General features: G+C 36.0%; 2 protein-coding genes across 24 annotated transcripts in view; one reads left to right on the top strand and one right to left on the bottom strand.

Annotated features, from left to right (window-relative positions):
- Window positions 1-2,595: 2,595 nt before the first annotated feature.
- LOC134854162 (protein Flattop homolog) lies at window positions 2,596-5,745 on the top strand. Its single transcript, XM_063870290.1, has 4 exons — window positions 2,596-2,756; window positions 3,059-3,121; window positions 4,168-4,428; window positions 5,530-5,745. Exons 1-4 carry the CDS (start codon window positions 2,730-2,732, stop codon window positions 5,563-5,565), a joined length of 387 nt encoding a protein of 128 aa, XP_063726360.1. The 5' UTR covers window positions 2,596-2,729; the 3' UTR covers window positions 5,566-5,745.
- Window positions 5,746-8,296: 2,551 nt separating this feature from the next.
- LOC134854903 (uncharacterized) overlaps window positions 8,297-16,863 on the bottom strand; it is an 86,425-nt gene continuing 77,858 nt past the window's right edge. For all 23 annotated transcript variants that reach the window (XM_063871268.1, XM_063871269.1, XM_063871273.1 and 20 more), the window contains 7 exons: window positions 15,005-15,426; window positions 14,246-14,412; window positions 12,349-12,504; window positions 11,876-12,097; window positions 11,361-11,554; window positions 10,872-11,050; window positions 8,297-9,876 (listed from right to left, as the gene is read on the bottom strand). In XM_063871268.1, the coding sequence (XP_063727338.1) occupies window positions 9,702-9,876; window positions 10,872-11,050; window positions 11,361-11,554; window positions 11,876-12,097; window positions 12,349-12,504; window positions 14,246-14,412; window positions 15,005-15,426 (1,515 nt within the window). In that variant the 3' untranslated portion in view covers window positions 8,297-9,701. The remainder of the gene's footprint in view (window positions 9,877-10,871; window positions 11,051-11,360; window positions 11,555-11,875; window positions 12,098-12,348; window positions 12,505-14,245; window positions 14,413-15,004; window positions 15,427-16,863) is intronic.

The following is a 16,863-nucleotide window of genomic DNA, read 5'->3' as shown; positions in this document are numbered from 1 at the left end:
TCTGATGGGGAAGGGGAGAAGGGAAAGAAGCCGTCGTCTTTTAAGTAATGTTTTGAAGCCTGCTTCCCCCTCCAAAATAAAAATAAACTGAGAAAAACTGGCCAAAACAAAAAATAAAAAGTCCAAGAAATTTAATTTCCAGACAAAATTGTCACAAACATGTCCAAAAATTGTTCAGCAGTTGCCACTCTAGTTAATGACCGGTTGATTTTGATAAGCTTCCAACTGGAAGAATTAATTCGATAAAGCCACGCAACATGGCCAGAATTGCACATTAGAGACAAAATAAACACAAGAATCAGATCACTTACACATAGCAACACAGTTATTCCTTGGTTGATAAATTTGCAAAATGTAGGCATGAGAGATCATAGTGACATTATTATTGCTCTCAACCACAAGTTAACGATGAAAATCCTTATGAAAAATAAACAAAATGAAATGCTAGTTCATGGTGCATACGCGTAATTCAAACAACGAATGTTAAAAAATTACCTCGATTTCGCGGTGATGTATTTCATCTAAATGCAATCGCCCTGTGCTTAGTTTACTAGAGAACGTCATGATATCAAAAGATCATAGACAATTTTCATTATTGGTTCTGGGATGGCAATCTTTCTACGGCCCCCAGTGTGTTCTTTCAGATGTACACCACACACGCGTCAATCGAGGAGAATCTAATCTTTATTGGGTATGCCTTGCTCCCAGTCAAGAATCGCGAAACATATGTTCGTTTTTTGAGCTTTTATGACATAAGATTTTTTGTTTCGGCCTAAAAACCCGAAAACGTACAAACTCAATACTGCTTATTCCGTTTTTACCAAGACATATGGCGTCAAATTCAGTCCTCTGGGAACAGAAACAACTATAAATTAAATCTAGAGCTCCACAAGTATGTCTGTATGCTACTAAGTACCGCTTTCTTGCCAGTAAGTGACATTTCTATGGCTTTTGAAAGTTTCAGAAGACATGCGCTGAGACAGTTCACCCAGTCTTCGTCTACTTCGAAGATAATTACATTGGTCTTCTTTCGGCAGCAAATGGCATTGGAATTGTCATCGACGTCTTATCACCGGGCGTCCAAGATTCAACAATGCTCATTAGAAAGATTCAAGATGAACTGAAAAAAGCCAGATTTTTGATCGAAAAACTGTGTGACGGACAAAGAGTGTATCGTTATAGAAAAAAACCTCAATCTGAGTTAGTAGCGGCATAAAACCCAAGTAAACTTCAGAGTTTACGGATGAAGGAACAGCATCAAACTATGATTCAAAATTAATACATTTTCTAAAAGTGTACTTTAAAACAATTTTACAATTTTTAATAAAACAATTCAGTTAACTTTTTCCTGGAAAGTTTCAATTTTGAGCTAGACCCGTTTTAAAAACAGCAAAACAGCATGCTTTTATTGTCACCTTCCTTTAGATCCAAACGATTCAACTCATTTCGACATCGTCATAGTTTCAAATTTGGGTTTTTCTATGAGTATGGCCTTAGTTTCGATAAGATTTTTCAATTTCAAATTAATCGAATTACAAAACATTTTGTCGGACCCGAGACTTAATTTTACGGCCTTTCGATTTTGAACTAGTGACTGCAGCGCTCGGCCAAATGTCAGTTTTTTCTTTTGGGAAATTCTGTCTCCTGGCTTTGACTGTTCTGTAGTTCTTTGGTACTCATAATTCTAAGTATTGAAACAATCAAACAAACGCAATAGAACAAAGCATAAATGCCTGGGGCATAAATGTCTAGTAAAATTTTATAATTTTGGACAACGACACAAAAATCTGGGACTTTAATATACATGCTCCGACCGATGTTACGATGTTAAGTACAAGAACAAACGCGTTCACAATTACAAATTTGTTTTTCATGCAAATTTCAACAAGTTATGACAACGTTTTGCCTTTTTTCAGTTTCTTACTTGCCTCGTAAAAATAAAACCCAAAGAGTTTTTAAATTGGTTATACGGCAATCTGTATGTTAGAAATCTTGTTTTATTTTGTTCCTTTGTTCACAATGAGACGTGTTATTGCGATTTAGAACATCAAAAATCATTTTTCATAGGGTTTCAAAAATTAAAATTCAGAAAAAAGGGGTAACTTGAAAAGAGCCATACTTTAAAGCAATTTTTCAAACTTTTTAAAGCAATATTTGCTGTTCTGATTTAACCTTGTAAATTTCCTCATAATTGATACCTATTTGAAAAGGGGGAAAAGTAAAAGGCTTCCAAGTGTTGGGGGAGGGGAGTCGAAAAGAGTCCAGGGGCCTTTTACCATTGCTTGAAAGGCAAGTTACCTGATTCTCTTGTTCTTGCCTGTGTTGATAATTGAATGAAAACTAAAACAAGTGCAATTTTAAATCCTAAATACACATTGAGCCGCTTACGCGGAGCATAGGAACACTGAAAAATCCCAGGAAGTAAAGGAGCATCAACTATCCCAAATTGGCCATACTTAAAAATTTTTAAAAGACTGTTCTGTTATTTAGATGGTCTACATTATATTATCTTCATTCATTGTTAACTATCGTTTGAGCTAAAAAAAGTGGTTGCCTGACCTAAGCTATAATTAAGCGCACGTGCTTAAGCTGATGTTTTATTCATTCATTACACGAGCATAAAGAGCAAAAATTGTTTTTGAAGTGATCATTTATTTAAATTTCAGCACGTAATTTGGTGTGCGCTGTTTTAGTGCTTAGTCTGTTCTGCTCTAGCTTCAAGTTCAATCATGGCTCTACACTTTTCGGCTAATCAGGTAAAAGAATTCCAAAATTTCAAAAAAAAAATAGAAAAAAGAAGAGAACCGAGTTATCGATAAGACAATATTTACAAAACATCTGCCTGCGTTCTTTTGCAGGTACCTAACAAAAACTTCACAAGTTTTTTTTGTAGATTTTCTTCTGGATGATAAAGATATAAGTTTTGATCATTTTTTAAGTTTTAATTTGGCTACAATCAAAACCATAAGGATACAAGAAATGATTTTGTTGTTTATATATTTCTCTTTTTACGATGTTCTAGTTTTGATAAATTTAGAAAGTTTGATGTTTGTTTTAGTATGAAGAGCCGTTCAAGCCGGAGAGGCTTGGAAACTGGGAGGTGCCTCTGCTCCACAGAGAGGCAAGTGCAAAGGAGACCCCCATGTCAATTAAAATATAGCCTCTATTCCATTATCACCCCATAACCCAATCCCCTACTAAATAAAAAAAAAATGATTTTGCAATGTTTCTATTTTGCGAATTTTCTGTTTTCATAGTACGTATCCTAAACCCCTCACCCGGGTTACAAAATCTCTTTTTTTACAATACTTCATGCTTGCTTTTATTTGGCTATAAACTCATCGTTTTTTGTATAAAACTATAAAAACAAATTGGTTCAGAAAATTTAAATAGTTCACAATGCAAATTTTATTGCGTTAAAACAATAGTAATTAGTTCTCCAAAAAAAAATTAACTGTGGGGCTCTTTTCCAGTTTCCCACCCCCTTCGTAAAATTACAAAAAGGAGCTATTCAAAAATTATTGACACGGCATTTTGCATGTAAGAAATGTTGTAAAAGTTAGTTCAACTCTGGTCACGATGACACGTTTTGATGCAGTTTTCAACATGAACTTCCCCATCTTTACAAAGTTACAATGAAATGCACACTGTACATTCAACTAAATCTAAATTATTGGCAATTTTTCGCATCCTCAGATTAATAATTTTATAGACCACCCCAGCATTAGCATTGAAAGGGTATATACTTTTCTGGGGGTGGGGGGGGGGGGTACTATTACTATAAGAGTAAGGAGCCTAATCATCCACTTTTTTTTGAAATTATTTATGGAGTTTATTTATGACACTACCCAAACAATGCGGTTCATCTTTTTTTTATATTTCAAACTTACCCCCAAAATTTTTCCACTCCCCAAAATTTGAATTTCAGTTATGAAGAAGTAATTTAACAGCGTCATATGGTAATGAAACTTTTTATGGTGAATAAATTAACTATCCTGAACACATTTGTTTTTAGGCATAATTTTAATGTAATTTTTAGACATTAGTGTTAAAATAAAACGGGCATGGAAAATGGAAACTTTGAAATGTGGATTGAAGCGAAAAAGAGCCCAAAACTGGCTTCTGAATTTGGTAAAAGTGTGAAAACAGCCGTGCTCTTATTTGCAGTTCCCCGAAACCAGAGACGGTTTCACGCAAATCATCGCGGACGACCGGGGACACCTGCTAGACGGGGTGCCCAAGTCAGGGAAGAACCCTTGGGGGGACTTCGTGGGCACGTGGGACATGCCTAGGAAGTTTGTAGGCAACATCACCACTTTCATGGGCAGGACGGAGGAGGCGGTGGATGAAATCAAAGCCGCCACAGGCAAGCCACTGAACAAGAGCTTCAACAAAAGCCTCCCGGATGAACCCGAATTGCCCAAACAGGTAGCTAAAAAGGCCGTATACAGATACGCTTGATCAAAATATTGCAGGCAGAAACTAAATGAGTCAATGTAGCTCGTGACTTTTTTCCAGTTTCCGACCCCCTCGCTTCCCTCACAGCAAAAAAAAAATTGTCTAAGAATCGTTCATACGATAAATTACACCTAAGATATGTTGTTCGCTTGTTCACGCTGACCAGTTTTACTACAGATTAGAACATCAAAAGTCATCCTAAGAGGAATTCGTGAATCGAACTCTATAAAAAACCAAACGCGGTTACTGCAAAAGAGTCTGGTTTTTCCCTAGCGGTATATAACATCTAATTTTTGATGAAACCAATGGTTTAACACGGTTGGCACCGAGAAAAAAAAACATTGAATTGGGCATTTTCAATTCAAAATAGATTTTCCCATACGCTAAATTGTAAAACCACTGCTTACCGCATAAAAGGGCTCGTTTTCCTATGCCACCCACCTGCAACAAAGTAATTTTCTGTTCACATCATCCGATTGTTACCAAAATTGACTTAAGCTTGTAAAACCCCTCGTTACATTTTAAATTTGATGCTCATAGCCCATAAGGGATAGTCCATAAAAAGGAGGTTTATATGAGGTGGAGTTTTTACTTATAAAAATATGGTGTCATTTTTCATGAAAAATTTTTGAAGTCTTGAAACTTTTTTTGCAGATGAAGTATAAGAAACAAGGCTGCTGTCGCAGAACAGGTTTGATCTTCTGATTAGAAACGAAATCATAAGCATCTGAATTCATCTTTCTCTTCTTTTTTGTCATTTTTTATGAAAGTTTTAATCTGAAAACTTGTACTGAAAAACTCAAAAAGCTTAAAGATGCTACATTTTTTCTTTGAAGCTCGAAAACTCCTATTTTCGAAAGAAATTTTTGCTATCCTTCAGTTCGAGTAAATTTTTCCGGTACTAGTTGACTTGCTTGGTCCCTCAAAAATGTTGTGGTCCCTAATAAAAACCGAGGTACAGTTTGTGCCAATTCTAACAAGTAAACTAGTACTGTTTTTCCAACTCTCTGAGTTTGTATGTCTTTTTTCGGCTAATTTTTACATCTGTTAATTGCATTTGTACATTTTCAGACCCGCCACAGTTCCTGTACCCCAACCGCATTCTGACCGAGTGAAGTTAGCCGACCAACAACTTAGCCTAACGTGCAAAATGTCAGCTCTATAATGGAAAACTTTCGAATCAACAACTACAACAAATTTCAATCAGGACTGTCAAAATACTACTAACCACTGTACATTAAGAACCAATTTTAATCGTAGTAGTATAAAAAATGGAGTATAAAAATTTAAAAAATTCCATTAACCTCTTCCTCAAGTTTCACTGAGTGGTATCAAAAATTACTGAATTACTTTTTTTGGAGTGAACATTGTAGCGAAAATAAAGTTGAAGTGGAAACCAAAAAATTTTGAGACAAAAATGCTGGAATGGAAATTCCGCCACAAATTCCGATGGGTGAAGAGGACTGGAAGGTTAAGGGGAAAGGCCATGAATTAATTAAATTAGGAGACTTTAATTTATAACTAAAAGAATAGAGCGAAAAGTTTCAATTCTAACATATTTATGTAAGCTGGTCAATAGCTAGTCTAAGTTTTCATCACTCCATAAAACACACGTGCTAAGAATGTTTCGTTGCCATATTTGAAAAACTAGGGCATTATTTGAAACAGTAGTGCAATGTTTGAAACACTAGGTCAATATTTCAAGCAATAGTGCATTAACTTTTTCAGAGCAATCAGCAAAAAAATTAGGAGATAAAATCACGTATGAGCATAAAATTTTTTTGAAATAATTTTTTTTCAATTTTTTTGCATGTGTTTATAGTGAAAGCATCAAATTTTTAAATTTTGGCAATTTTTGGGATGTGTTCGTGACCAAACACAAGTGACAAAAACTATTTTTTCATAGACTTAGTTTATGGAATAGTATGATTAGCATTTTTGGTCTATGGAGGTCAACCAGGAGTTACTGGCCACTCGCATCAATTTGAATGTTGATAATTTTTAAAACATAGTACAAGTTGTGAGTGGTAAACAAGTTGTTAAAAAGCTAGAAGTTAAATTTTAGTTTCGGCCAAACTTCGCTATTGTCTATATAAGTTTGAAGTACTTGTCTATGTCAGAAAAAAATCTGATTATAGGCTAGAAAACTGTTCATGTCATCGCTCTACAAGAATTGTCCCCGCTTGCAACATCTAGAAACATTTGTTTTAAAAAACTCCGAGGAAGAAAATATTTTTGGTGAAATTGCTTTTTGTTGATAGAATTCAGTCACGTGCCGAAAACATTCAACTTGATGAAATGAAGTTCTGATATGACATAAAACGGTACGGCGCATACAAGCAAGTCGATGCGTGGCCTGTTGCTGATGAAAGAACTTCGGAAGTTCTGAGAAAACTTAATTTTCTTTCTCACCCAGGATCCGTTCCTGCCCAAACTTCTGAAGTTCAGGTGGTACCAAAACTCGCTGAACTGCTTTGTTCTACTTGCACGAGTCGAAAAACAGCAAAACTCTTAGGTTTTCATTTATCTACGACAATAGGGCGTTCTTTCGCCTTGACAGCATTTTTGACTAAAACCGAAAACTGTCGGTTGCTGAGCAGCTTAAACGACACGCCCCCAAACAGTTTTTGTTTGAAAAACAGTTCCAAGTTTGAGTAGCTTTTTGTGCGCGATGTAAGCAGACAAATTCAAAATTCCTCAGATTTTAAAAAGCGTTTTAAGTACTACGTTTTTTTGGAAAATTGGCAACAAAACAAAGAAGTTTTCTGTTCAAAAAATTCCAAGTGTAAATTTTTCAGATTCATTTACTAGAGTTTACGCAAATCTTTGTACAAGGGGAAGCGTTAAGCAAAACTTCAACAAGAACGGCCGGTTTCTTTGCAATTAGCGCATTTACCTATCACATTTACCTGAAGCTGCCGATCACATTTACCTATTGTTCCGTCTTTCGAAGAAAGTGACGGAATATTTGTGGTTGATGTGGTTTTTTCTCCAGACGAAGCTCAAATATTTATCTATACGCTAATTGTGTTACTTTCTACTTTATATTTGCAAAAAAACTTAAAAATTAGATCAAGTTTTTCTTAAGCGAAGACTACTCCGTAAACTTTAAGGAGCAGTCGGAACATTCAAGGCTTCGCTCTGATACAAGCAGTTGTGGTGCAAGCAGAGAAACCCCAAATACCTAAAGTAGGGTTTTTATTTACTATTTATCTTCGCAAAAATTTTAACTTCATTCATTCATTTCAACAATTTCGGATTCTTTTAAATTCTTAGCGCTGGAGAAGAACTATTTGGAGTAAAACAGAGCAAAACATATTTTTATAGCTTAGTTACGAGCGATCCGTGTTGCGCACTCCAAATTAGACTTAAATAAAAAAATGTTCCGCGCCAACTTTTCTCGAGTCAGAGAGCTTTACAGTTACGCTCGTCTAACGGCCGAAAGGCTTCAAGATGATATTTGACTCAAAATATTCTGATAAGTTTTTGTGGGACGTAACTTTGCGTGGGTAAAAAAATATTGAGACATGAACACAAAAATTCTCCCCACTTTTAGCGGTCGGAACAAACACTATCTAATACAGTTTTTTTTTCTCATCAAAATCTTTGTTGAGCGCCTAGAAAATTTTTTGCGTTTTATTAATGGTATACTCAAGGTTGTAAGCAACCACAAATCTGTTCACACCGAAAGGAACGTGATCCATTTAAAATTAATTCCTTTTTCTCTCTCAAACAGCGAACACGTACTATGAGAAGCCTTGCACCATTAAACTCTTCATCGCAAGATGGAAGAACTAACCACTTCACCCAAACTCCCATCCACTTAGGAAAAAAAAACTTATTTCGAACAAAATTTAATTTTGCTCAAGTTTTAATTTATTTAATTTTCATGCTACAGAAAATAAATTGATTTGCCCCAAGCGGAACCGTTTCTTGAGATCCATTCAAATTTTGGTCACCGCAATTATTTCCAACTTCAGATCAATTTAAATTACGATGAATCCCTAGAAAGCCAATATTTGATTTTATTTTCAATACAAAACATCATACAAATGCGGAATAGCTCCTACATGCAAGTTAACAAAAAGTTTTATAGAAAGCATCTAGCTTCACTGCAAGCACTTTTAAATACAAATTAAATTGATTGCGGCTCCAACATTTTCTAAGCGTCACTGGATCTAACTTTATCTTGGAGCGTGCAAAACTTAATGATTCATAGTTGCAAAGCATGGTATATATGCATATATGCTTTATACTAAATCTATCACTAATAACAAGACATGATTTTTATTCTGCAATACAAAACAAAACCTAATATTTCATTTTTTCATTGAAGAAAATACAAAAAACGTGAGCAACCCTCCCTTAGTCAAGGACCGCACATACAATTACACTTTCAGTTGTCAACAATTAAGTTTGCTTTTTAACAATAAGCTAAAAGGTATGTAGTGAGGGAAGGTTGGCCAAGTTTGAGACACCTTTGTCCAGTTCAACACATCGAAATTGCGCATGCTTATCAATGAATTATTTATTTATAAAAGATACAAAACACAGTTACACAGTAGTACAGTGTCAAACAAGCGATAGAATTTGAGAGAATAGCACCCAGCAGCAATTTAATGCACTTATAGTTCAATGACCTTTTGTACCTTTGACCGCTAAAACGAAAGAATGCAAATATTGCATTTTCATAATCATCCCTTCAGTTCATATCAATTTAATCTTCATTTTAACAATTTCAAATGAAGTTATTATTCATCTTACAAAAATTATCCATTTAATTTATCGTGTAGACAGTAGTGCATAATGAGTTTTCTCAAAAAAAAACATCTCAATATTTCAAGTTTTCTACTTTGAATTACGAGCAGGAAAATTGTGAATTAATCTTTTGTCAAGCAAAAATTATCAAAAGTTTCGTAGATTTCATCCAAATTGACCCGATCTGGTTGTCCATTGTAATTTTTGTCCAGGTTTCGTTCCAGTTTTCGCCCAAGTGATTTCGAAACTTTGTGCCATCAAGTATTCCATAGAGTCCAAAGTTGTTGGCTGGCCAACGAAAAATAAGTCCAAAAAGTCGCATTCAATTTTGTATTTCCAAACTGTCCATTAAGATGTCATGTCAAGTCAGATTTCTTTTCATTTGTATGCCAAATCGAATGACCATAATTGCATAGTAATTATATTTTTCCAAATGCATGTCCACAGTTGAAACGATACATGGCCATTTGCATGTCTCTTTATATTTAGTATGAGTCGACACAAACTTGGGAAGTTGTGTTCAGTTTGGGCATGCTTTCAATGTCCACTTCCTGACTGCCCCCCTTTCGCCCATGACCCCCCATCTTGCCCCCCATTCCTCGCTTCTTGTTCAGATTGGGAACATGGATGTAAATTTTGCCTTGTGAGTTTGCCGACTTCCTAAGACAACACAAGAACAGACAAATTTAGAAAACTTGTTTACTCTTCGCCAGATTGTTTAGTCAATTTCAATTTGATCAAAAATTATCCCATGCGTTAATTGGAGCAGATATTTTCGTGGTGAGTAATCGGTTTCAGTTACTAATGGGTATAGTATATTGCCATTTAAGTTAATTTTGTAATGTTTCTGCTTTGATTAGATTACCTCAAATCGATGTTTATAGTGATGTTTAGGGGCGTAAAATCAAGGTCTTTGACCTGTTGATGGTCCTAGGTATGCTGTAATCATTGACTTCATTGATTTAGTTCTATGAATTGGTACAACATGATTTAGCTTTGTAATGTCTACTGGAATACAAAATGTGGTCATTGCACTCAATTTAAAATACATCACAGAAATGTATCCTTACAAGAAACCGACGTTGCCTAGTGGAAAACTGACAAATTTCTTTATCAAAAAAAGACTTCAAATGTCTTCAATACGATAAAACATTCAATCACCAATATGCTTTTTTAATGTTCTTAATTCGCGTAGATAAAAATATCCGTCGGCATCGTTACCTTCTCATTTCTCAGGAGTGTAAGAACAAAGTCTGTTTCGAGAAAAAAATGGGATCTTTTTCGTTCTTCTCCAAGCCATTTTTGCAGGTGGTGATGGGGTGAGAAAAAAGAGCCAGAAAATGCAACCATTTAGATATTTCCACAAGGAACAACAAAATACCAATTAGCTGCCTATCAATGGCCATTCTCAATCCAGCAGATTGGAAGGAAAAAAAAAACAGAGTTAAAATAATAAAAATTAATTCATGAAAGTTCTAGACGCACTAAAGTCTTGTACAACTAAATAACTCAGTCTGGAACGAAGAGAAATAATACAAATGGACTATTCTTATACAGGTCTGTTACGGCCAACTGATAGCTCCTCCGCAAATAGACTGCGATTCACAGGAACTAAAATTAATAAAGAAGAAATTGAAAGTTAAGAAAATGTGTACCTTGCGGCTCTTCGGACGACGTAGAAGAGAGTGGAGAGAAGTATGAATGCGATGAGGAGTAGGGCGGCGATGAATACGGGCACGAAGGTGGTGGGGGGATCCTTGAGAGCCACTATGACCACATTGGACACGGGACTGGAATTCAGGGTATCATTCGCACGCAGACCCACAGCAAACACCTGCAACACAAACAATCATTGAGAACGAATTTTTTTTCGAAAGATCTTTTTTCTAACAGAGACCATTTACAGTTCTTTGGTTTGATAGCAAGAAAATTGTTTGAAAAACAACAAAATTTAAGGCCACGCAGTCTCGTTTTTGGGTATTACAAAACGGAGACTTCGGCTTTTATAACACTGTTTATTTGTCCTGATGTAAAAAAAAGATATTCTTAACATGATACACGCAAAAACAATACCTATAGAGAAATGAGAATTTGTTTTTGCATCTATCAAGACCATTAGAGCTTTAAATTATTCGGGTAGAAACCTTGGAGGTGCTTTGCAGCCAGACGTCTTCGGGTACTGTGAATGTGAACATGGGTAGGGTGTAGGGAGTGGTGAAATCGGGCATGATGCGGGTGTCCACGAGGTGTTCTGGTTTGAGTTGGAAGCACGAGTCGAAGTTGAGGTACATCTCGGTCAGGTTGGCACTGATGCGGATGTCATACTGCACCATCTTGCCTATTATACACAAAGACACCAATTCAACCAAGGTCATCAAAAAAACCTATATTAAGACAGGTTCTTAACTGAAATGCCAATGCTCTTTTTGAACACAAACTCGAATCAAATTTGCTTGAATTTTATAATTAATGCCAAATGGTTGGCAATATCTGTGAACTGTGACCTTGAGCAACTTCGATGACCGGTGACCTTTAGATTCGGTGACCGGAAAGGATATTGTCAACAACTTGGCATTAACTATATTTTTCATAAATTCGCAAAAAGTGAAATCTGTTACTGTTTCAACTATCTACCATAAACACATGTCGTCTTCCTTACCAATGGTGACCTTGTCCAGATCATCTCCACTTCTGGTGAACTTCATCTGAACAGTCCTCTTGCTCAGCGAAGAGTCCACTAGAGCCAAGTCGATCACTCTCGCCGGGGCTATCTTGTCCACCTCCGAGGTGGTCTGTCCCGCACTGTTGTCGAACGACTCAAGCACCAGTTCTCGTCTGAATGCTGGCACAGTCTGCTCTGCTTCTCGTGTGAAGATCACTCCTGGAAGTAACAGGAAAAAAATAAATTAGATATTAGTAGCATGAGTATGACAAAACAGTACTCAGAATCAGGAATTCGACTACCGTGCTGTTTTGGATTACCAATTATTTGGCATTTATCTTGCAGAATCAGTAATTATATGCTATTAGCAGTTTCGTGAACTATAGTATTCACAACAAAATTCGAGGAAATTTAGCATTGAATTGCAAGACGTGTCAAAATGAAAATTTGTAGAATTCTTGCAGACTGACCTGGGGCCATGTCAACAGTGGATACTCTTCCCAAGTCTCTCAGATGTTGAGGTCCCCCCTGGACTCCCGTGGCCACCAGACGTCCACTGCACCTCATCTTGCTCGTGTATACGAAGAAGCCAGAGTATACTCCGTCGCCAGCTGTCACGTCTCCATCTGTTAATATTTATCAAAAAAATGTACAGATTTTGAAAGAAAACACTTACATTATGGAAAACAGAAAGTTAATGAAAGAACAAAGAAACAAAAAAAAAAATGATTGAAGTTGTTTTGAAAAATTTTCCATCTTTCGAAGAAAAAAACATCTTCTTAAAGCTCTTTTAATTTCATAATTCCGCACCATTTTGTAAGTTTTATCGTCTAATTTCAATTTTTCTGATTGTATATTACAAACTTTATCTTAATTTCAACAGATTTACTTCTTTCTTTTTAATTTGAAACGTTTCAATTTAAACAAACAGCATTTAATTCCAACGCAATGCTAGTAACGAAAAAGCTTTATTTGCCAATAGCATCTAGAGCGAGACATCTAAAACTCAAGGGTGAAGCATTGCAAAATAGCAAATAGAATCAATAATAGAAAAACGATTCAAAAAATTCAATTGCAGAGAGGCGAAAAACGCAAGCACGAGCATTAACCGATGATAAAAAAAATGGGTAAAATTATAATTGAACACAGAACCGAAGCTGCGCTTCGCAAACACTAGCAGGAACAGGACAAAATATGGCCAACTGACAGTTGGAAAAGAGTAACGAACGCAAGGCAACTGAAAAAAAAACTTCTTTTGAGTTCAACTTTTGAGTTTGAAGAAAAAAATTGATGGCCTCAAAGCTCTTTGAATTTGTAGAACAATTTGTGATAGTTTGCCTTCCTTTTAACAATAGAAATGCACTGAACTTAAAAAAAGCACAAGTCAAATTGCGGAAAATCAAAATTGAGCTCGAACAAATTTTCAGACTTTTTCCTAAAAACAAACAAAAAAATCAGCAATACCTATATAAGAGTACTAATACTATATAAAGTGAAATAATAAAAAGTATAAATAAGCCTCGAATTAGTAAAAATTTGCTATGCAAAGCTTCGCACCTGCGACCACGAGAATGGGAGTGTGACGCCCTGCCCTCTCGGCCACGAACGCTTAGCAACCGACAAACTAGTCACAAATAAAGCAGCTACATATGCTAACAAATTGCCAATGCCATGCACCAAAAACAATTTTGCAAGCAATTTGGAGTATAACCAACTGAAGGCATGCTAATTAATTTTGCATGTAATAAATTGGAAAGCATAAAGCCACATTACGTATGAATTATGCAAATTTCAAAAAATTGCAAGATATATCGAGTTAGAAAATTTCTGAAATCGAGTTTTTATGATTGTTATGTTGTTTGGAACAAATAGCTTTTTAAGGTTCAATAGATGAATTTAAAATGTATCAACTGTGCCTTTACTTATTACTAATTGAATTTCAATGCACATGTCATCAAAAAGCCGTAAAGGTGCCCCAAAAGTTGTACCAATATTTTCGACTTAGGTTAGAAAAAATTTTGTCGACCATTTTTTTAGGCCGACCAATTGATTTTCTGAGCTCTCCTAAATCACAATAAAGACCCCATTTTGACCAAATTTTCTGCGCCACAGGCAATTTTTTTTTTGAAAAACAGGCTAAAAAACAGCTCAAAATTAGTATGATCAGGCGTCGAAGGCGCCCTTAGACAAATTTTAGGGTCAGTCAGCCTAGAATGGATATCTCAAAATAGTACAAAGGGGGACCCTTTGGATCGAATACCTGAGGGGGGACCAACGCCCCCCCCCCTAAATCTGCTGGTCTGTGCGTGCGTGTATTTATGTATGTATGTGTGAGTATGTGCGTGCGTGTCTACAATTACGACTCACTGGCTCCGTTGTCGAGTAGAGTGATGGTTCTGCTGGTCTCGTCCTTGTTCCTGGTGTTCGTCTTGTCCCCTGCAGTTCCACACTCGAACATGACCTTGACCTCTGCGTCCAGAATGGCATGGTAATCTCCCCATGTCAACTCAGCTACTACTTTCTTCATCTTCGAACTGCAAACACAACAAGAGTACACAAACTGCCACAAAGTAGCCGAAGCCTTACTTTCGTTATACTATATACCCCCGAAATTAAATTAAAGTTTCTTGGGGAAACTACGAATAGTGTTTTTAAGTGCTTCGATAGTGCCGTAAAAAGTATAAAACAAAAACACTTCAAAATTTTGTTTGGCTAAAACACAATTAAATTTCTCATTATAGTTGTGGCAGTTGAAAATTTTGTTCGAAAAACTTCTATTTTCGAACACTTCTATATTTATCTCCAATTGTTCCCCTAAAAAATTAACGCACACAACGCGTTGTTAATGAACACTGAATTAGTAGAAGACGAATCACGGCAAAATCGCACAAGTAAAGCGACAAAACGGAAGCAGCGTTTTAAACATTAGTAGCCACACATTATGTACATCTCTCTAAACAAGTTAGCAGACAAGTTTGTTTCACGAAAAACGAGACACGGAATCAAAACTCCACTTCGCACAAAACGCATTATAGTTACGATTGTCCGCTTTCCCATTCCATTGGTTCCATTGCATGATTTTTCAAAAACATCGAGAAAAATTGTTAAAAAAAGGAAAATTTTTACCGTTTCTCTTCAACTATTTTTCCACTCAGTCTTACGATGGGACCATTCTTCTCGTCCAGGTGTTTTTGAATCAACTTCGCTCGGGCTGCCTTCGGGTCCATTTCTGCATCTTCACTTGTCGCTTCATCATCGTCCATTAGCTCAACAGGCGACTGCAACTCGGCTCCGACATCTTCCGATTTTGATTCGGGAATAATATCATCCTCCATAAACAACTCCGAAGATCTCTTCGCTTTCTCCGCCTCGGTCTCTGCTTCGTTTTCGGTATTTTCATTTGTCGGCTCAGAGGCAGTTGATTTTTTGTTCTCCTTCGGAGGGTCGATCACAAGAGGGTTCGAGGCTGGAATGTCCACCAGAAGTTGGCCCGAAATCTCCGGCTTGGATAGATCTTCGAACACTGTGATAGTCCAGTTTCCAATAGCCTAAGACAAACAAACAGCATTACCAAAAGGAGGCCTTCAAAACATGCCAATTTGCACATCACATACACGAGCAACAAATTTGGGAAACGTTTCTAAATTTTCTGAGAAAATCAAATCATTAAGTTAGTTTATTAATCCGCTGAATCTAAAATTCGAAAAACAATTCAAAGTTCCATTTTCGTCAACAATCGCACCTTTTTGATATAGTGGTTTTATGTAAGCTAAAAACTACTTTCAAAATTCAAGCCACCAAAATTTCTCGAAACGGGCCCAGAACTTCCGTTATTAACCTTTTCCGACCATAGCATTTTTTAAAAGCCCGAAAAATCCCCTTTGTCACGAGTAACTTAAACAGCGCACCATTGTTGACAGAAAAGATTCAAATGTCCTTTTGATTGCAAAACAATTTGAAAAATGTGTAGGAACTTTGCATTCGGGTGTGTTTTAGTTTTTTGTTTTCCACGCAAAATCAGGTACCGCGACTATTGATTGGAATGGATTGAGTGCTACATCATACTAAAGCACTTTCAGTCGTGATTCGAACGACATTAGAAGATTTCCAAAAAATTTTCCGTCTTGAGAAAAACGGTTTGAAATATTCGAGTTTAAGTCCAACTTCGAGCAAGTAAAGCAATCCAGTAACGCTCATTATATATAAATATTAGCCATTTGAGTTTAAAAACAACTAGATTTAACTAAAAATAAAATCAGTTTTTGGAAGCTTTATTAAGCGCTTTCTTGGCCGTAAAAATTTTCATTCATTTTTTCGCTTATTTATTCTTTGAAGACAATTGTAGAATTTTATGTCAAATTTATTAATTTTCTACGCGCTTTATAGTTCTATAATTTCACCACGCAGAATAAATAACGCTAATTTGAAAAAAGGAAAGTTTTCTTGTAGTTTTTTACGAATGTGGTCGGAACATTACGTGCTACTTGCACAGCAACTGGCTATCCTTGCTATAGCTATTTGCCAATTGAGGTAAGTACTTCAAACTAGATCTATAATGAACGACCAATGACAAGCATGTTGCTGACATGCAACAAACAGCTCAAAAACAGCGCAAATAATTGGCAAGAATTTTCACATCCAAAAGCGGAGCCTCGGCCCTAACTAAATGCGAGCAAAACTTTTCAAGTTTACAACTTTACCTTTATAAGTTCTGAAATCATTTCTTATTTAGAGTATACTGGCTCTGAATCTAATTGCTTTTTAAATCTGGCACTAAAAGCAAGCAACAATTTCGAATGATAAAATATGACCAACAGACAGACTTGGATTTTCGAATTTCCAAGATAAAAATAGATGACTTAAAAGCGCTTTTACTTCCAAGAAAGATTTATGATTGCCACGTTTAATAAAATATTAACATGTTTTGAGAGAGATTGATCAAAAGGTAAAATTTGTAATTTTCGGGGATATCTCGCAAATTAAAA

Source organism: Symsagittifera roscoffensis, chromosome 9 (genome assembly GCF_963678635.1).
Source record: "Symsagittifera roscoffensis chromosome 9, txSymRosc1.1, whole genome shotgun sequence".
In the NCBI taxonomy this organism is placed as follows: Eukaryota; Metazoa; Xenacoelomorpha; order Acoela; family Convolutidae; genus Symsagittifera; species Symsagittifera roscoffensis.
Note: the sequence above shows the minus strand (reverse complement) of the source record. Positions and strands in the feature narration are given on the sequence as shown.